The 17,420-nt window shown below is 42.6% G+C and overlaps 1 protein-coding gene across 3 annotated transcripts in view; it reads left to right on the top strand.

The window, feature by feature from the left end:
- HOMER2 (homer scaffold protein 2) overlaps positions 1-17,420 on the top strand; it is a 58,001-nt gene that overhangs the window by 20,173 nt on the left and 20,408 nt on the right. For 2 of the 3 annotated variants that reach the window (XM_035335771.1, XM_035335770.1), the window contains exons 2-3: positions 1,022-1,178; positions 17,168-17,299. In XM_035335771.1, coding sequence (XP_035191662.1) covers positions 1,022-1,178; positions 17,168-17,299 — 289 coding nt within the window. The remainder of the gene's footprint in view (positions 1-1,021; positions 1,179-17,167; positions 17,300-17,420) is intronic. The other variant, XM_035335772.1, reaches the window with a different exon arrangement.

Genomic DNA, 17,420 nt, shown 5'->3' with positions numbered 1-17,420 from the left:
CCTATCTTCATTTGCTTTTTGCAAAATTCAGCATGGCAGCCTTCTCAGTTTGCATGAGGTAAATATTTGTGGGAGTTAATAATTGAGTATATTGCAGTACAGTTGTTTTTGAATATTGTCAGAATTCTATCAATGATAAGATATTTTGTATGTGATAAGAAAATATCAAGTGGTACACTTGATATATACCATTATATATGCTTATATATATATATATGCTTTTAAGAACAAAAAGCATTAAAATATATACCATATATATTTATATCAACATGACATGTCGTTATTTGTAGTTCACTTTTTCCAAACTTGGATTAAAGGTAATAACTTGAGGTGAATTTAGTTTTATGGCCTTTTTAACTCTGATCTGGATGGCTTGGTGTGTATCACCAAGTTCTTGTTCTTTCAGTCCTGCATCCTCTCCGCTCCTACATGCGGTTTGCATTGCCATGTGTTCAGGGTGGAAACACTGGTCACAAAATATTTTTGAGGAGCGGTGCTGGTTTGGGCTGGGTTGTCAGGGGCCTTACTTCAGCCCTGGCATGGCCCCTTGCACTGGCAGGGCCTCGGGCCTGTCTCTTCCCCCCCTCACTCCCCAGGCAGATTAACTGCATTTGCATCTGATGAACTTTTCAGGCACATCCACAAAATGGTGTCGTTCTCAGGATAGAGACGTTAGTACTTCAGGAATGGCACCGTGCCTTTGTTTTGGTAGCATCATTGCTGCCTCCGCAGAGTGGTCCTGACTCTAAGCAGGACAGCAGCTCACAGCGAGGAGCAGCAGGAGGAAAGCTGGCCGTGTGGGGTCTGTGGTGCTTAGGAAAATGTGTGGATTGGGAAGGAAAGCATGCATGTGAGCATCCTTTCCTGTAAATAAGTGTTTGGAGGAAAAGATGGGTTACACAGTCAGCATAACAAGAGCAGGAAAAATTGGCCTTGCACAGCCTGGTCAGGTCTGGGCTTCCGGGACATTTCATCTTCCACAGACTCATGCATCCATTTCTCCTGTCCCTCCCTATTCCAGAGAACAGCCCATCTTCACCACCAGAGCCCATGTCTTCCAAATTGACCCCAGCACGAAGAAGAACTGGGTCCCCGCAAGCAAGCAGGCTGTAACTGTTTCCTACTTCTATGACAGCACGAGAAACAGCTATCGGATTATCAGTGTGGATGGAGCCAAGGTAGGAGGCTGATGGTACCCCGGCGTGTTTACTGTGTGGAAAGGATCGTGGACGTCAGCCCTGGCTGGCGATAGACGTAGATGGGCTGCATTGGACACATAAGTTCATAAATACTCACTTTTTTATATATATAAACCATCGTGGACGGTTGTAGTGACAACTGAAAAAACACAGAGCACCTTAAAAGTGATTTTTCCAAAATGAATTGACCCAGACAGGATTTTATCACTGACTATTTGACTTCAGTCTTAATGAGCCAAGAGCTTTAACTGCCAAAATTTTGTCTGTAGCACAGTATCTAAACATACCACCTGTACTAGGTAGATAACACTGTGGCCTTTTTGGTGAAAAAATGTTATTTTTAAGGGGAACAAGGAGACAGATATGTGCAGACAAGAGCTTTTGATTTAAATGCCAACTGCGTATTCCCTTTTGCATGGTTGAAATGTTTACAGGTTAGCACTTAATATTCTACTGCTTTTGCACTGGAGTTCATCAGCCTTGGGTGACAAATTAGGCATGTAGACATTCCCTGCCGCCCATGCTTTTTCTCTTATTTTGTTTTGCATCCCCAAACATTGTACTAAAGTATTTCCTGCAAGAATCCTGGTCACTTGGGTTGAGTGGGTTGCTCAGACAACCATTTTAGTACCTTTAGCACCTTCTCCCTCTGATTTGTTCCTCCAAACTCACTTGTAAGGTGACCACTTTCACCTAGCAGATTGCAGAAGTGTAAGGTAAAACATTTCACTCTTGCACAAAAATCATTGGTCATTTCTGTCATTTCAGCCAAACACAAAACACAGAAAAATGAGACAAGTTTACAGCCTGCTCATCTGTGTTCCTGTTCAAACGAGGGTGTTTAAAATGTCACTATCCTGGGAGAGAGCTACCTCAGAAATCATCCCTCAATAAACTGCTTATATCTGTCATGCCTACTTCACATGCTTGTTTTTCCAAACATCCCCTGTGCTGCATTTGGTTATATATTGGCTTATAAATCAGCCAAACTGCCAGTTGAAATTGATGGTGATGTTCCATTGACATCAGTACAGCACGAATACATTGCTATCGTTATGCTGTCAGTGCCAGCGTACTCAGTTCCAGAAAGCCCCTGTTTTGCTGGGGAGCGCCCAGCCCTGCGCACGCTGCTGGGGTTGTGGGTGTACATTAAGAGCAATTAATGAAAAGCAAGCAATTATTGCTGCATGTGTCAGAGTGGGGGGGCTCAGGGCAGTGCATGCCCTCAGCCGGAACATCCTGCCCAGTGCTGCAGGGCGTCCAAGCTCCGCTCTTTCATCAGCCCAAAAGACACCAAGAAGGAACTAGTCCCCCCGGTCGCATGTACCCCAGAAGGAGGCAAGTCTTTCCCCATTAAAATTCTCTCCTGTGGCTCCATGAGAGAGAATCAATCACTTGCCACATGAATTATTCGTCTTGTATCGAACCTTTGCTGATTAAGGAACAGGTCGAGAAGAAATGGTGCCTCCACGCTTGCCTCTGGAGAGTCCCATTACCTGATCTGTCTGTTTAAGAGCACTGATTTGGAAAAAGGACGGTGTTTGTACCCAGCTAATGATAGAAGTTGCTTTTTTCCCCTCAAACAACTATTGCTTAGCATTGTGACCTACTTTTCTAGTCCAAAATGAAGCCTGGTAGGACTGTGAGGAAGAATATAGGCAGTGCTGGTTGGCTTTGTCCTGCTTTCCATTCATCTCACTTATTAGAATAGAGTCTTCGTGTGTTGGCAAGTATCAGGCAGATTAGCATCGCTGCGGGCAAAATTATCCCTCTTTTAATGACAAAAAGCTGAAGCTCAAGTGAAAGGAGGGACTTGGGCCTGGAGGGAAGGTGGAGATGAAGGACACGTATCTCTTACAACTCTCCATCCTTGTCTTGGCTGCAAAGTGGCTGTTCTAACAGTGTGGGACAAACACGTGTGATGCACACTGGATTGAAGAGAAATCTCATTTAAATCCAACTCAGGTGCAGCTACTGGATTCTTTTTTAACCTTATGTTGACTTAGACAGCAACGATAAAATACTTTAAAATGATTAAGAATATTGGGCGCTTCACTTAAACATTGTTCTTACTCAGTCACATAAGCTTCAGGGGTTCAGCGTGTTGCCCTGGGCTCTGTGTTGAGTTGCAGGTGTGCAGAGTAAGATGGGGCTGCCGAAACCCTCACTGCCCTACAGCATGGGGCAGGCTGCACAGCGTGCACTGAAGGCGTGCTGAGCACCCTCCTGAGGCTTTGCCAACCTGGTGGGCTGTTCTTTGTGTATGGTGACAAAAAACCCCGCTGAAATGCCCGGGGAGTCGAGCATGGAAAAGTAGCAAACCAGGATTCATAATAGCTTGTACCACTTTAATTCCTCTCTGGTTCCAAGGCTGGGAGAGAATGGGTTTTATAATTCCTACATCTTTTACAGAAAAACAAGTGGTGTGGACAGTAGATTACAATTTATAGCAAAAGATTTCACAAATAGGATAAATGCATGCTCTGGATGATGTTAACCAAGATACCATTACCAAACAAGGGAATAGATTAGTGTATCTTTTAATTACATTATAATTGACTTGTATGCTGTCAAAAAAGTAATTTCATCATGATGTTTTAAGAAGTTTCCAGCCAGAGGCTGTATAAACTGCAGCATAATGAGTGCTGGAGGAAATGATACAGTAAAATGCAAGGGCACACACTGATCTGGAGTTAATGAGACAGCCAAGAGACTTTGCCATATGAAAGTCCCCAGCATTGTGGGCAAAAGTCAAACCTGTTGAAAAATGACAGCCATGGCAATGATACAGGGAGAACATGAACTCAGAAGTGCCTGGATGCTCTGTAGCGTGTGGGGGAAGCCACGTGCAAGACTCCTCATTAAAAGTGACCTACATTATGCAGCTTTTTAGAGGTGAAAAGGAAGTTTGAAAGCATGAAAATTGCACAGGCCGATATCCTCTGTCATCCTCTGGAATAATGCATGGTAGTGTCCTGACCTCTTTGTTTTTATTTGTTATGAATTGGAAATAAGCATTATCCAAACCAAATAGATGAGGGAGAGGATATGAAACTTGTTTCTGTATAGAATTTGAGAAAGAAATATAACCCTGTTGCACCTCAGAAACAAGCTTGTGTCCTCATTTTCAAATGTTCTAAAGTTATAAAGCCTATAAAACCCAGGATTGCAACAGCATTGTTTTTATATTTTGAAATATAAGTTGTTAATAAGGAACACGTAGCTATCTTTAAAACTTAATATCCAGCAATAAACTTGATTGTGGGACATTTTGAGACAGCTGCAACAAAGAAAACTGAGGCAGGAAGAGTCATCTCAGATGCCAGTCTGAAGTTGTTTCTATGGGATGTTTAGTCAGGTGGCCAGAAAATAATCAAAATTGGGGTCAAAAGACTAATGGATTGCAAAAGTAGTTTTGGTAAATCCTTGATACAGGAAGAAGGGCTTTGTGTTTCAGAGAAAAAAAAAAGGTCGACTGACACTCATTCCCAGTTGCTAGATGATTTAAAAGAATTTATTACCTAATGATTACCTTGAATATTAAAGATCAGCCACTAAGTTGGACATAATTGTGCTAAAGTATTGAAGAGAGAATAAAAAAAATTGCTGTGCTGGGAAAGCAAAATCAGTGGATCTATTTCTGAAGTAAATTGCAGTCAGTAAGAATACAAATACGGGCCAAATTTTGCCAATCGATATTCATATACTGTTCCCCAAATTGAATACAGTATATGATACAGTACGGTGAAGCTGTTCGGTTGTTAAGTGGAACATATACCCTTACGTTAGGATCAATCAGGGCACATACTGCCAAGAATGGCCAGTGTGTTTTGGAGAGCAGAGTGAAGTGTACGGGGACAGAGCCCCAGCATTTGGTAGCAGGTATTTGGGCCAGTAAGAATGGATGATGAGTAAATCTGCTAATCTTCGGTGTATTTCTGGCTGTCTCAGTTCCTGCACCAGTCCTAATTGGTACTCAATGTAATAGGTGCTCCCCCCACCTTATGACCATGCTTTTTCTGTACTCGCGAATGGAGGCAGGCAGCCTCTGTACATTTATAGGAAATTCTGAATTCTACCAGTTCTGTACCCAGAGATTCAAAACAAATAATTTCCTTTGCCCATGGAAATGAAATTATTTTAAGTCAGAGTTGTTAAAAATATTCTAGGGTACTTTGCCAAAACGTGACTCTTAGATTTAAGGAGGTTTCCTTCACAGGGAAAAAAAAAATGCGGGGTATAGTAACATGGATGAAATTCCTTCATTTGGCTAGTTTTTGTGTGTGTGTTTTTTTTTCCTTGCATTGACGTAAGTTCAGCCATTCAACCAGTATCAACTGTTTCTCAGGAAAAAACTAACAAGTAATTTAGATATTACAAAGTTGGCACTGAATTAAAAGCAGGCTTCTGGCAACGTGTGCTGTGCAACAGCGCTGCACTGCTATGGTAGCCTGTAACTGTACCTCTAAGACCTCAGGGATGTGATTCACAAAGAAGAGTGGTAGGAACAACCCTGACAGGGGTTGAATCTCATTCAGAGTGGTGGGTTTACTGGTCATGTGCTGGGTGAGCTGGCAGGAGCCCAGCAGCAGGCAGGGGCATCCAGGGCTGCAGCAGGGCAAGCATGGAACCTCCCAGCACTTCTGCAGCCTTCACAGTGCTTGGCTCTATTGTAAGCAGATAATGAGTTGTGTAATTTGGTACTGAAACGATCAGAGGGTGTTTTACTGCCTTGGGTAGCCAGAGATAAAGGGAGGTAAAAGAATGTTAAAAGTGACCTCAGAAAGTGAAGTGTTCCCTCTACCTCTTTCAAAGCTCATAGAGAAATCCTAAATTAAACATTACGATTTTGAAAGGTGTGTGTGAGCAAATATGTGCTTTGTTAAAAGGACGAAGATTCTTTTATTTCCCGTTTTGCCTGCCCTAGTTTTACACACTGTCACTGCCTGTCACCCATTTCGTGTGCTGCCCAGGGTCAAGCCAGCTGTCCGGTGCCTGCCGAAACGCCGAGAGGCCCCACTCCTTGCCCTGTTGGTGGTAGTACTGGTGGGGCTGTCACTGCCAGAGAGACCCTGCTGGTAAGATCGGGTTAAATTAGCAGGAAATACTTCTTACTCCATCTTCGCAAGGCTTTTTTCACAAGGCTTTTTTTCACTGCTGGGTAGCTGAGCTGGATATTTCTTTTTTTAAAACTTTTTCCGCTGTGCTCTTCTTGCCCTTCATGCCGTTTCTTCCAGGCTTCTTTTCTGCTTGTCCCAGAAGGATTGCTCACCGTAAAATGGGGGTCATGAGCTCCATCCTACTTACACTTCTCACACTGAAAACCAACGTGGAAAGATCCTTTCATCAAGAGGGCAATGTGTGACACTTGTTAACTGTTTGAGATACCCAAAAGGCACATCCCAGCTCAAGAGGAACACTGTTGGGGTAACGTGGAGGAGAGGTGAACGGGCTTTGAGCTCTGAGTGATGCAGTGATCCTGATCCAGAAAGCTTCATGTGCCAAGAGATTTCCAGTACTGAACTAGCTCAGTACTATAATACAGAAAAATGAGTGTATTTGGTTGCTTTCATCTTCTCTTTATCCCTATCATTGTATGTTAAGTATATCATGAACTATTGCAACTAATTTCAACATGATTATTAGTGCTGGAGATGATCCTAGAGCCATAACAGAGTAATTCCAACAAGTGGAACTAATTAACCCCCACATAAAAGAGAAGAACATCTTTTGAAATATGAAAACACTGTATAAAACAATTGTAATGCATAATTCTGTCTTCCAGTGTGCACAGTTTGTATGTTATAATAAACATCTCGCTGCTCTTCTGCTAGTGAAATGATGAGTAAGTGAAAACATTAGTTGTAGCTGTAAATATAATATAGACAAGTCCTTTGTGGTTGAGACAGCAACTGTAATCATACCTGTGTGTACATATTAAACTTCTACAAATCCATATTAGAGCCTTTAAAATGATTTGATGCCATTTAATCCACTGCCATCTGATAAGTTTGCTTGGTAGGGTAGCTGCAGTGGGGTTCTTCCCGCTTCAGATTTCTGAGCAGAAGCTGGAGGTGGGTGCTTGTCTCCCAGACACCTTCTAGCACCAACTGCACTACACAAAGTACTTTGGAAGAGATGCAGAGATGCCTGAACAGTCTCTAGCTGCTTCTCACCATCCCTTTTGGGCTTGTTGTTGCTGTAAATAATGAGGCTGGATGGGGCTGCTGTCTGAGAGGCAGCTGCTGGTTATGTAGCAAAGTTTTCTTCGGCTTTGTGTGACGAGCAGATTAAGAGCAGGAGAGCATCTGCCCTGCCCTGGGTCATAGCGCATTGGTCTAGCCCCAGCTGTGGTCTCTTTCACTCAGCGAAACAATTCACAGTAAAGAATTTGTATTTTTCCTGGGCTGGTTTTAACATCTATTTCCCAATTTCAGTTAAAGATGTTGTAGAGTGAGCGTAACTTCCAGATTTGTAGCATCACAGTGAAAAGGGCTTCAGGAGGGACTCTCAGTTTAAGGGAAACTTGCCACCAAACACGAGACACAACTTGTTCAGCCTACGGTGTATCTGAGAGAAATGTGAATTTTGGGGTGACACCAGGAAAATGCTTCTGATAATCTGTCAGGCAGTGAGTCACTAAGCTGGCAGATGCAGTGTGCGAATAGAAAACAAAATGCACATTTAAAAATGAAGATAAATAGCTGTGTGAGCTGTGTGCAGCTAGCACACCGAGGTGTGCAGTGTGTCCTTGTGTTGCATAAACCAAGAAAGTGTTCATATTCCTAAAGACTTCTTTGAAATAGGAGTGAATGAAATTAAGGTAAAATGAGAGCCCCCAGCGATCTTTAAATATTTGTGTTGTCTATGTTTGTAGTGTGCCCTGCTTGACTAAGCTACTTATGTTTGTGTTTCTCTCTAGATGTTAAAATAACTTGAGAATATTTTCTTTGAAGTTTGGTGGTGAAGAAATACAGCATAAGGGAGAAGCAGAGCTGTCAGCCAAGCATGGGACTACCCACTTGCATCATCCTTTATTTGCTTAAGGTGATATCAAATATTCAGAAATTCAGGCTGAGGGGAGGTGCAGGGTTTTGTAACTGGTAAGACGGTACATTGCCTGCAGTTGTGTCCGCAGAAGAATTTTCAGTGGTTGCCAAGACTGGTTTGGATAGGTAGAGCTGGTAACGTTGGGTGCACTTGTGCAGGCAGGTCCTTGAGTGTTCAGAGGAAAAAAAATAAAAAATAAAAAATAAAAAAAGGAAAGTGCTGTTAAGGCATAGCTGCAGCAGTTATTTCCGAATTGCTAATACCAGTGAAGATGAGCTGGGAACGGAGGGAAGCATTAAAAATGTTTGTGCAAACAAGACCTGGGGCTGTGAGTGAAAGAGAGCTTGTCAGAAGCTGGGAAGTGGAGCAAAGTAAATACCAGGAAATGTGGTGGGTCCCCCGAGACTGCATCAGCCACAAGTCCTGAGCGCCTGCTGAAGGTGTGTTTTGGTTGGAGCTGTGCAACTCGTATCACTTCGATGTTTCTCTATTAATCTCTTTCCAAGTTATTACATTTGAAATGTGAAAAATCCTCTGCTCATTGTCTGGATTATTTCTGGAAGGAAATCCTTCAGAAGCCAGTTAGTAAGCTGAGGAGAACAGATAACACAGTGCTGGCAACAGCTCTACCTTTGACAGAAGAATGGAAGCACATCTGCCGCTGCTTGATCCTATCTGGCTGATTTTCCTCCTCACCTCTACAGTACATGCATGTGCCACCGGCCCTGTGGAGAGAGCACACACAACTGAATCACAGCATCAGTGCTCTGGAAACCTTCTCATAAATACAATTTATTACTCTTTAAAAAGTAAAAGTTAAAAATCCATGCTAGCAGGTTTCTTGTTGCACGAGCAAAAAGGGAGACTTCTGTCCGGACTGGTTTTCCATTTTTATAACCTCTCCATAAAATTTCTTGGAAAAGCTCTGTTTCAGGTCACAGCCCTTGATTTTAGCAGAGCTTTTGAAGAATCTGTAACAAGTTTTTGGAGAAAATAATCCATGACTGTAATTAGGTGAAAATTGAGGAAAAAAATCAAGATTTTCAGTAAGGTCGTCAACACAGGCACAACATGGTAGGGTTTGCAGAAGCTTTCCCTTACCTTTTTGGTTTCATTAAATATACAGAGCAAAATCTCGGGGACAGGTGAGTTTTTACCTTGTAAAACTTTTCATACTTGCTCACCAAAACTCAGGGAGCGTGGTGGTGCTCAGCTTGGGCGCAGACTTTGCAGTATGCTGCATTTTTCCTCCAGAAGCAATGCTGAGGGGGTTGGTGCCTGGGGGTGAGCTGAGCACGTGTTCTGTCCCCTTGAGCTTTCCTCAGATTCATCCCAGAAGGATCTTGCTTGATTTGTTACAAGAAGCTCTGCCTCCTCTGCATTATATTAGGGACTTCTGTCAAGAATTGCAATGAATGCAGTACTCGTTAGCTGTTGGTTGACTAATATGAGATTTTTACTCCCTCTTTAAGTTCAGCTACTGAAAGTAATAAAGGATGATTTCTATAAGCTGTGCTCTAGGGAGCTCTAAGGATTGCTTGTCCAATGAAGCAGCTGCATCAATTATTTGTTCCCTTCTACCCCCTGCTGTAGTGCCAGAGGTATATAATACTTGGAAATCCCCACTCTGAGTTAACGTATCAGACGTACTAATCAAGTCATGCCAGATGGAGTTTATAAATAAACTACACTGCATTGTGTATTCTTAAAATTTAAGCATCAAACATAATTCAATGTAACATTTTCCTAGTTCAAAATAAATTAATAAATAAATAAACAACAATGAAGCAAACAACAACAGCAACCAATATACTTATCACTCCCTCCTTGATTCTGAATTGTGGGGTTGCATCCAGTGGCAACATAGTTGTTAGATGGAAAACAAGGAATTGTATAAAAGACTGTCAGCCACTAAGAACTAAATGACAACCAAAGTTGGTTCTCCCTGAGGAGTGAACAAAATGATCTCACGAGCTCCAGATAACCTCCACCTACCTTTATTTTCTAACAGCAAAATAAGCGATGAGCCATCTCAGAGGATGCAGAAGGGTTTTTATTTTACATTGTCTCATGGCTACCGCATATCTGCAGTTAGGTTAGCGTGTTGTTCCTAAGTGTTGCCAGACCTGATTGCCCATGTCAGACTGTCAACTAACCGTGACCGCTTTTGTGTGCTTTAGAAGATGCCAAGTAGATCCTGCCCTCTCCTGAGAACAATGTACCTGTTCTTCTTGGTCATTCCTCATGCCAAGTAACACTTTTTTCCAGATTTCAGCAAGGCAGTGGTAAACTACGTCATTGCTGACTGCTCGTTGGGGTGTGTAGGTTATTAATCAGAATAGAGGAGTTTTTAAGGATGCCACTTGGCCATGGACTTGTCATTCTTCCCGTGTCATGCTGCACATGTCCTACGTCCCTGCTCCAGGCTGCTGGCTTCTCCTTCCCAGACATCATCTTAGCTTTGTCTTTAAGTAGTATTGGTCATCTTTTCTTTGACTGACTCATTCAGTTTCTGCATCTTTAACTACTCCTACCTTTCGCAAGTGCTGTTGTGACACAAGCACTAGGACAATTTGGGATGCTGGGACAAGTCATTCACCTCTGCACAGGGGCCGTCATGCTGAAGAGAATCACAGGAGGATGTTGTGAGGCAGCTTCAAGGATGCAGACAATAATGTGTGCTTAAATGCTTTGTGTAGGCATACGGTTATACTCTACACGAAGACTAGATGCTTTTATTGAATCCTCAAAAGCATGAATGTGATATAACTATGTATTTTTTGTTGTACCTAACTGTAGACAATGCAACCTTCTCCCCTACCCTATTTGTAGTCACCAGGGAAAGAAAAAAAAAAAAAAAAAAAAAAAAAGGATCTCCAATGTGTTCTTCTCCAGTCCTTGATAGGTTAGAAATCTTTTTTCTCATGTGAAAATAACACACGAGCATATTAGTCTGTACATCTTATTAAGCATTGCATGAAATTCCTGGGTAACAATTTGTTCCAGAGCAGAGGGTCTGAAAAGCCTTGCTGTAGCTTTGCTTCATGAAACAGCTGCTGGTGCTCTGAGTCGGGTGGGTGGATGTGTGTGCTGTGCCGAAAAGGAAGAGAAATTCTAGTCAGATGTCAAAGCAAAAATAGGAGATTTTAGAGATTTAGACTGGGTGGAGGAGGTGGGAAACCAACTCTGCAGAGATGTTAATTACCTCAGGAAGAAAAAGAGCACAATGGAGTAGGTGTAGCAGGAGATTTGCTTAATAGAATTCACATCACTGTGAACCCACTTTTGTTGCATTTAGACAGGTTCTTGGTGAGGACTTTACAACAGAAATATTTTAACAGAGGAAAAACAGTTATTAGTCTTTTTTATCTGGGGGGGGGAGGTATTTTTACATCTCTTTTCATAAAGGAGGCCAAAAGCTACTTCCATATCTAAGTCATGCATGTTTTTTGTTTGATTTGCTGCCTTCTGGGGTTAACAATGAATTATGCTGGGGATGGAAGATGGATTTCTAGGGGGGAAAAAAGCTAAATGCAGCTGTATAAACAGCCCTTTTCCACACAGAGCAAGCAGTGGCAGCAGCACGTGAGAGGTGTTACTCACAAAATGTGAATCTCCTCTCTGTAGGGAGAGTTCAGGCTGAAAAGGAAATGCCTTGGACTACAGCAAGACCTCTACAGCTTCCGAGGAGCCTTGGCATCCTTCTGGTTGCATGGTGTGTGTGAATCACTGCGCTTCCCCTTCCACTCCTGCCCCCTTAGCACTGTGCAGCTTTGGAGGCTTTTGAAAGCCATGGATGGGGGAAATACTTGCATCCTGGTTAACCGGGTAGAACAGAAATTCTTGAAAAGCAGCATCTGGCCTGGCCTGCCAGCACTGCAGGGGTACAGTGCTCAGTGGCTGGAGCATGAGGCTGGCAGTGGATGTTCTGGCAGCTCCAGGCCCCCCAGTCATGTCCAAGTGGTGCAGTGGAGCAGGAGGAATAGCAAAGCTAAGAATTTCAATGGTTTTTGTTTGTTTGTTTGATCGCTTGCTTGTTTTGTTTTGTTTTGTTTTGTTTTGTTTTTGTTTTTAACATGCTTATGATTGCTTCCAGTCTACTTAACCCCTGCTTTCTGTTTTCCCATGCTTTTTTTTAAGGACCTTCTACAAAGACTTAGCAAATAGGGTGGGGAGAGAGATTTCATCATATCTGCTGGCCCTGATTTGTAAAACAACCATCCTTAATCCTCCTACGTTACAGGTTCACTGTTTTGGCCAAAGGCTGTTCTTTCTTCTCTCCCAAGTTCTTGCTTTGAGTGTCTCTTTGTGCTTCTCCTGATCCCCTCTGGTAGATGCACCGAGCTGGGGACGCTATTTTCCTTTTAGTAGCGCTGTCTTGGTTAACTGTGTGTGTGTGTGTGCTAGCTTTTTGGACTGGAGAGATGTGTTGCTACAGACTGCAGGTTACTTTTTAAATTATTTATTTATTATTTTATTTGGAAGGAGACAAAGAGCTGTCAATGCCACACAGGCTAGCACCCTCCATATGATGTGGTTTCACTCAAGTAATGTGCAGTTCCTGCCTCCTTAGGCCAGTAATATTTTGGTGAAAAGGCATTGCATATAAGTCTGGAAGTTGTCAGCAGAGATACAAAGCATGGTTGATAGTGAAGGATAGTGCAAATCATGGAAATGTAGATGGATAAATTCTACAAAGGAGTGGCTAAACATTTGGGATAGAGGTAGAATTTCTCAGCAAATCCACCCCGTCTCCTTGTCTTCACATCCGGGGTCACAAGCGCTTCTGATTCCTGTCGACTTGGTAAGCTGGAAGAACCTGCTGAGCCTGTGATCGCCGTAGCCAGAGGACTGGCAGCTTCCTTCCCTCTTAATTCTGTTTTTAGACTGAGATACATCTTTACTGAAGATTAGCAGCCTGGTGGGTTGGGGAAATTAAATTTCACAAGGGCTGCAAACTGGAAAGCATATATTGAGAGGTGTGAAAATGAAACAGGGAGGTTTTAATGTAGTGACTTCTTAATGAGTAGATACTATGGTCTTGAGCCTCAGGGCTTTTCTGGCGGTGAAGTCACTTCAGAATAACTGGTGATGCGGTTTTGAAGGGGAAATTCCAGAATAATTCCTAACCTGGCACTGTTGTCCCAGAATAATCATCAATGTGGTGTTGTGACACAGGGAGTTTAGGAAGGGACCCTTTAATTACTCGAGGTGTCCCCTAAAATAAAAGGCGGCTGTGTATACATACACTGCTCATAGGGTATGAGCGATGTGAGCTGCCAATAACAATTTTTCTTCTGCACAGGTCATCGTGTGACCTCTCTGCTTGATTTATTTGGCAGTTTCTCTCCGTGGGAAGGCAGCAAGATGGGTCTGTTACAGCCTCTGAGTGTTCTGCTCTCCGCCAGCTTATTTGCATTGCTGTTATCTGATGAATACGCCCGGTGTGTTCCTAAACGTCTGGAGTCATTGCTGGTTGATGTAGCACTATCTTGTACTGTGAAAATTCTTCAGTGTCATCTTTAAATAAAAATTTAGATCTGTCAGGATTGTTTTTCTCCCAAAGGAAGTGAAATTAGTATGAGATTTTATTTGGCTCGTGCAGACATATCAGGAATGTTTGCCATCTGATACGCTGGCATCTAGATGAGAGCATAGGCAGATTTTTTTTTAACCACATGTAGACAACGCAGTCAGTGTGATGAATGAGTTTATTATTCTGTAAGGTGCTTATTATATTATGCTCCCCTTTGCCTTTGTCTGTAGGGAGAAATCTTTAACCACTTCAGGGACCGACTGCAATTGATTAGAGAGCTGCTTGGCTTTTGCATCCATTCCCCTGGATGAAAGTCCACAAGTTTATCCAGTTTTCTGATGCAGCTGGAATTCCATCGTGTGTGTTATAGGAATGAGGACCAACCACAAAGCTGTCTCATAGGAGCACATTTGAATTGATGAGTGGACTCTTAAAGGATTATGGTAATGGATTGCAGGTAGGGGTGGACAGGAGCCTGGGGGCTTCTGCCAAGAGCAGCTTTCAGGCAGTGCCCTTGCCCTCCTCCGCTGTTCCTCTCAGCTCCTTCTTCCTGTGAAAGTCTGGCTCATCCTTCCATCAAAAAAGGAGCCTTTCCTGCTGTGGTTGAGCACCCTTGGTGCGTTGGCCACAGATGCCTCCCCACCTCCTCCCCAGATTGGAAATGTTGTTCTGGAGAGAGGGAGGAGTGGTCAGGAGCATAGCCTCCTGACCTCTCACTCTTAAAGAGAGGTCCTCCACATAACCTCTCACTCTTGAGAGGTTAGCAGGTTTACGGGTGAGGAACCGAGTGCTCCCCCAGTTCAGTGTTACAGCATCTTCCTGCAAGGGTGATGGGGTGAGGATGGGGAGGAGGAGCAGGTGGGCAAGTGCAGTGTCTCTTCTCGTGCAGCTCTGAGTTAATCTCCTAAGCTTTTCCTTAGGTTTTCACTTGTCTGCGGGAGCACAGGATGTCTGGAGTGCCTGACTGACAGAGAGGGTTTGAAAAAAAGGTAGAGCTGGCTTCCAAGCAGTTTCGCTAATTGCAGCTTATTATAAATTTAACAGATGAACTGTCAGTTTCTTGAAGGTGTGTGATCACCACAACCTTTACTTGGATTCTGCGCTGGCTATAGAAAAAAATTAACCTCTAAGGTGCTACACTAATGTGCTTCATCTCTGTGCTCAATAAGGTGTTTCACAGTTTACATTTTGCAGGCTTCTTTATTCTTCTCATCACTTCTTTGATAATATTGGACTGTGGTCTGTGATCTCTTTGGTGTGTTTATTTTTCTATTTGCATTTACTAAATTGTTATTTTAGGAGGTATGGAAGGATGTTACTGTTCTCATAGCTTGCTTCTCATGGAGGACACTCTCGCCTTTCAATGAGGAGTCATTTTATTACTTTTTTCCTGAAGATGGCTAATTTGATAGGCACAGAAGGACTGAAATAACACCTTCTATCACTTGAAATTTCTGGGTATTTTAGAGCTTTTAAAATAAATTCAGTAACTCAAGAAACCAAGCATGTTTAACTAGTTCACCTGTCTGATGTCAGATTTTATAGTATACATATAGCACTTTCTCTAAAGTTTTGGGAAAACATCCTGATTTTTCTGGGTTGGTGGTAGCTTTCCCTTCCTTTCTCATGACTCATTATATCATACAGTCCTCCTATCGTCATCTTCCCTTTGAATTGTCAAAACCATACTTAAAGTCTTTGACAGCTTTGATTTTCTTTTAATTTAAATCTCTGCAGTTACGCTTAGATTTTATATTGGCTGCATTTCTGCTGTGTGACTCAGGTAGAACAGAGCACATCTGGGCAGCTTTCTGTCTGCCTCCACCTATGAGACAGCCACCCAAAACCAGGTTTCGTCTCCAAAAGCTCATTTCTATATGATATGTGTCAACCAGTGCTCATTGAAGTATCACCTCTCTCCCTTCTCATCCTGATTCTTCCCATGAAAAAACGAAACAAAACAAAACAAACAAACAAAAACCACCACCCTGCTTCAGGAGCATCAGCCACCTGGCCCCACTCTGCTTTGATCCTTTTGGTTGAAGCTTTCAGCGACAATGCTTTCAGACTGCTTTTGAACTTGGTCTGAAGCGACTCATTTTGCATGAAAGTTATTACCTGTGCTCGTGGCAGGATGTTTGTGGGAAAGTGACGGTGCAAATCAGGGGGAACCACTGAAGGTGAACAAGTTCTAAGGAAGAAAATAAAAGCATCAGCACAGAGGTCAGAAGTTAAGGAGGGGATGGAGGCAAGGAATGCTCTTTCTCTGGTAAATTTAATTCACACTTTTTGCTAAATGTAAAAGAGAGCTTAAGAAAAAAACTGCTTGGAATACATAGTAAATGATGTTGCCAGGATACTTCCTGATCATGTTAATTAAACTGTCCCACAGTTTTGGCTTAATTACTGCATAATTTGCATATTGGAAATGATGGTGCGCATTACCGAAGAAAGCTTGTGTTCTGCTAGGAGGAAGAACATTGTGCAGGAATTCATTTCCAAGGGAAGGAGTCTCTAGACTCATATAATGATGGATCTGGAAAATAAAGTTAAGATTTTTGATAATGAACTGGCATACATCTCATTCCTTTTTGTACGATTACATTTTATGCTTTTTCTGCTCGGTTCCTGAGAGACCTTGTCCCAGTGGCTTCCCTCCTGTTGGCTATTTCTTTAATTACAAGATCCAGTGCTGCTTTCAAAGCTGCTGAACCAGATATTAGTTAACTCGTGTAAAAGTGGCAGAATATTTATCTTGAAGACGCCCACATTTGAAATTGCATATGCATTGTTGGTGACGCACTTTACAACCCTCCCAAGTTAAGCTCATTGTTAAGCTATCAGTTTCTCCTTGTCTTGATTTTTTTTTCTATTTCTCACATGTGTCTGGCATCCTACGTGTGGAGGCCTGAGGCCCCATGGAGAAACGCAGAAATATCTCCTTGCTTCTCCAGTTCTGAGGCAGGTGCTGCTGGTGGGCACCAGGCTTGGTGCCTGGCTGGGCACTGGCAGTGGCTGCGTGCTTCCACACTGGGACTTCAGCTTTGAAATACTGAAAAAAAAGTGGATTTTGAATCTGCATTTCTGCCAGGGTGTTTTTATACCTCCCGCCCCTGCTATTGCTTTGTGTTCAGTGGCGTTCCTGCAGTGGTGTTAAACTGCAGGACCATGATGGTACTCTGGAAAAAGAACACAAGAAAAGATCAAAATTCTTACATCCAGTAAGACAATATATGAAACTGTTTGTTTTGGTAAAAATTCTTTGGAATGCAGCAATTTCCCAAGTCAGCCTGCTAATTGCTGTGAATGATGTTGTTGCTAGGATATACATTTCCGATGTGGCTTCTGCTTTTTAATCCTTTTTTGATCTGTTTCTAAACAGGTGATCATAAACAGCACAATCACACCCAACATGACCTTTACTAAAACATCACAGAAGTTCGGCCAGTGGGCGGACAGCAGAGCAAATACCGTGTTTGGTTTGGGCTTTCCCTCTGAGCAACAGCTGACCAAGGTAATGGGGAATTTCTGCACAGGCTGTCTTGTTTGCTGAGAGTGAAGGACTGCATGCCCAACTCTTCCAGACTGGATGTTTCTGCATGTTCTTTTCATCCATGGAAGTTGACTATTTCCTA

The sequence above is a fragment of the Oxyura jamaicensis genome, chromosome 10 (assembly GCF_011077185.1).
Source record: "Oxyura jamaicensis isolate SHBP4307 breed ruddy duck chromosome 10, BPBGC_Ojam_1.0, whole genome shotgun sequence".
In the NCBI taxonomy this organism is placed as follows: domain Eukaryota; kingdom Metazoa; phylum Chordata; class Aves; order Anseriformes; family Anatidae; genus Oxyura; species Oxyura jamaicensis.
The sequence above is the reverse complement of the archived record's forward strand: the minus strand, read 5'-3'. Positions and strand labels throughout refer to the sequence as shown.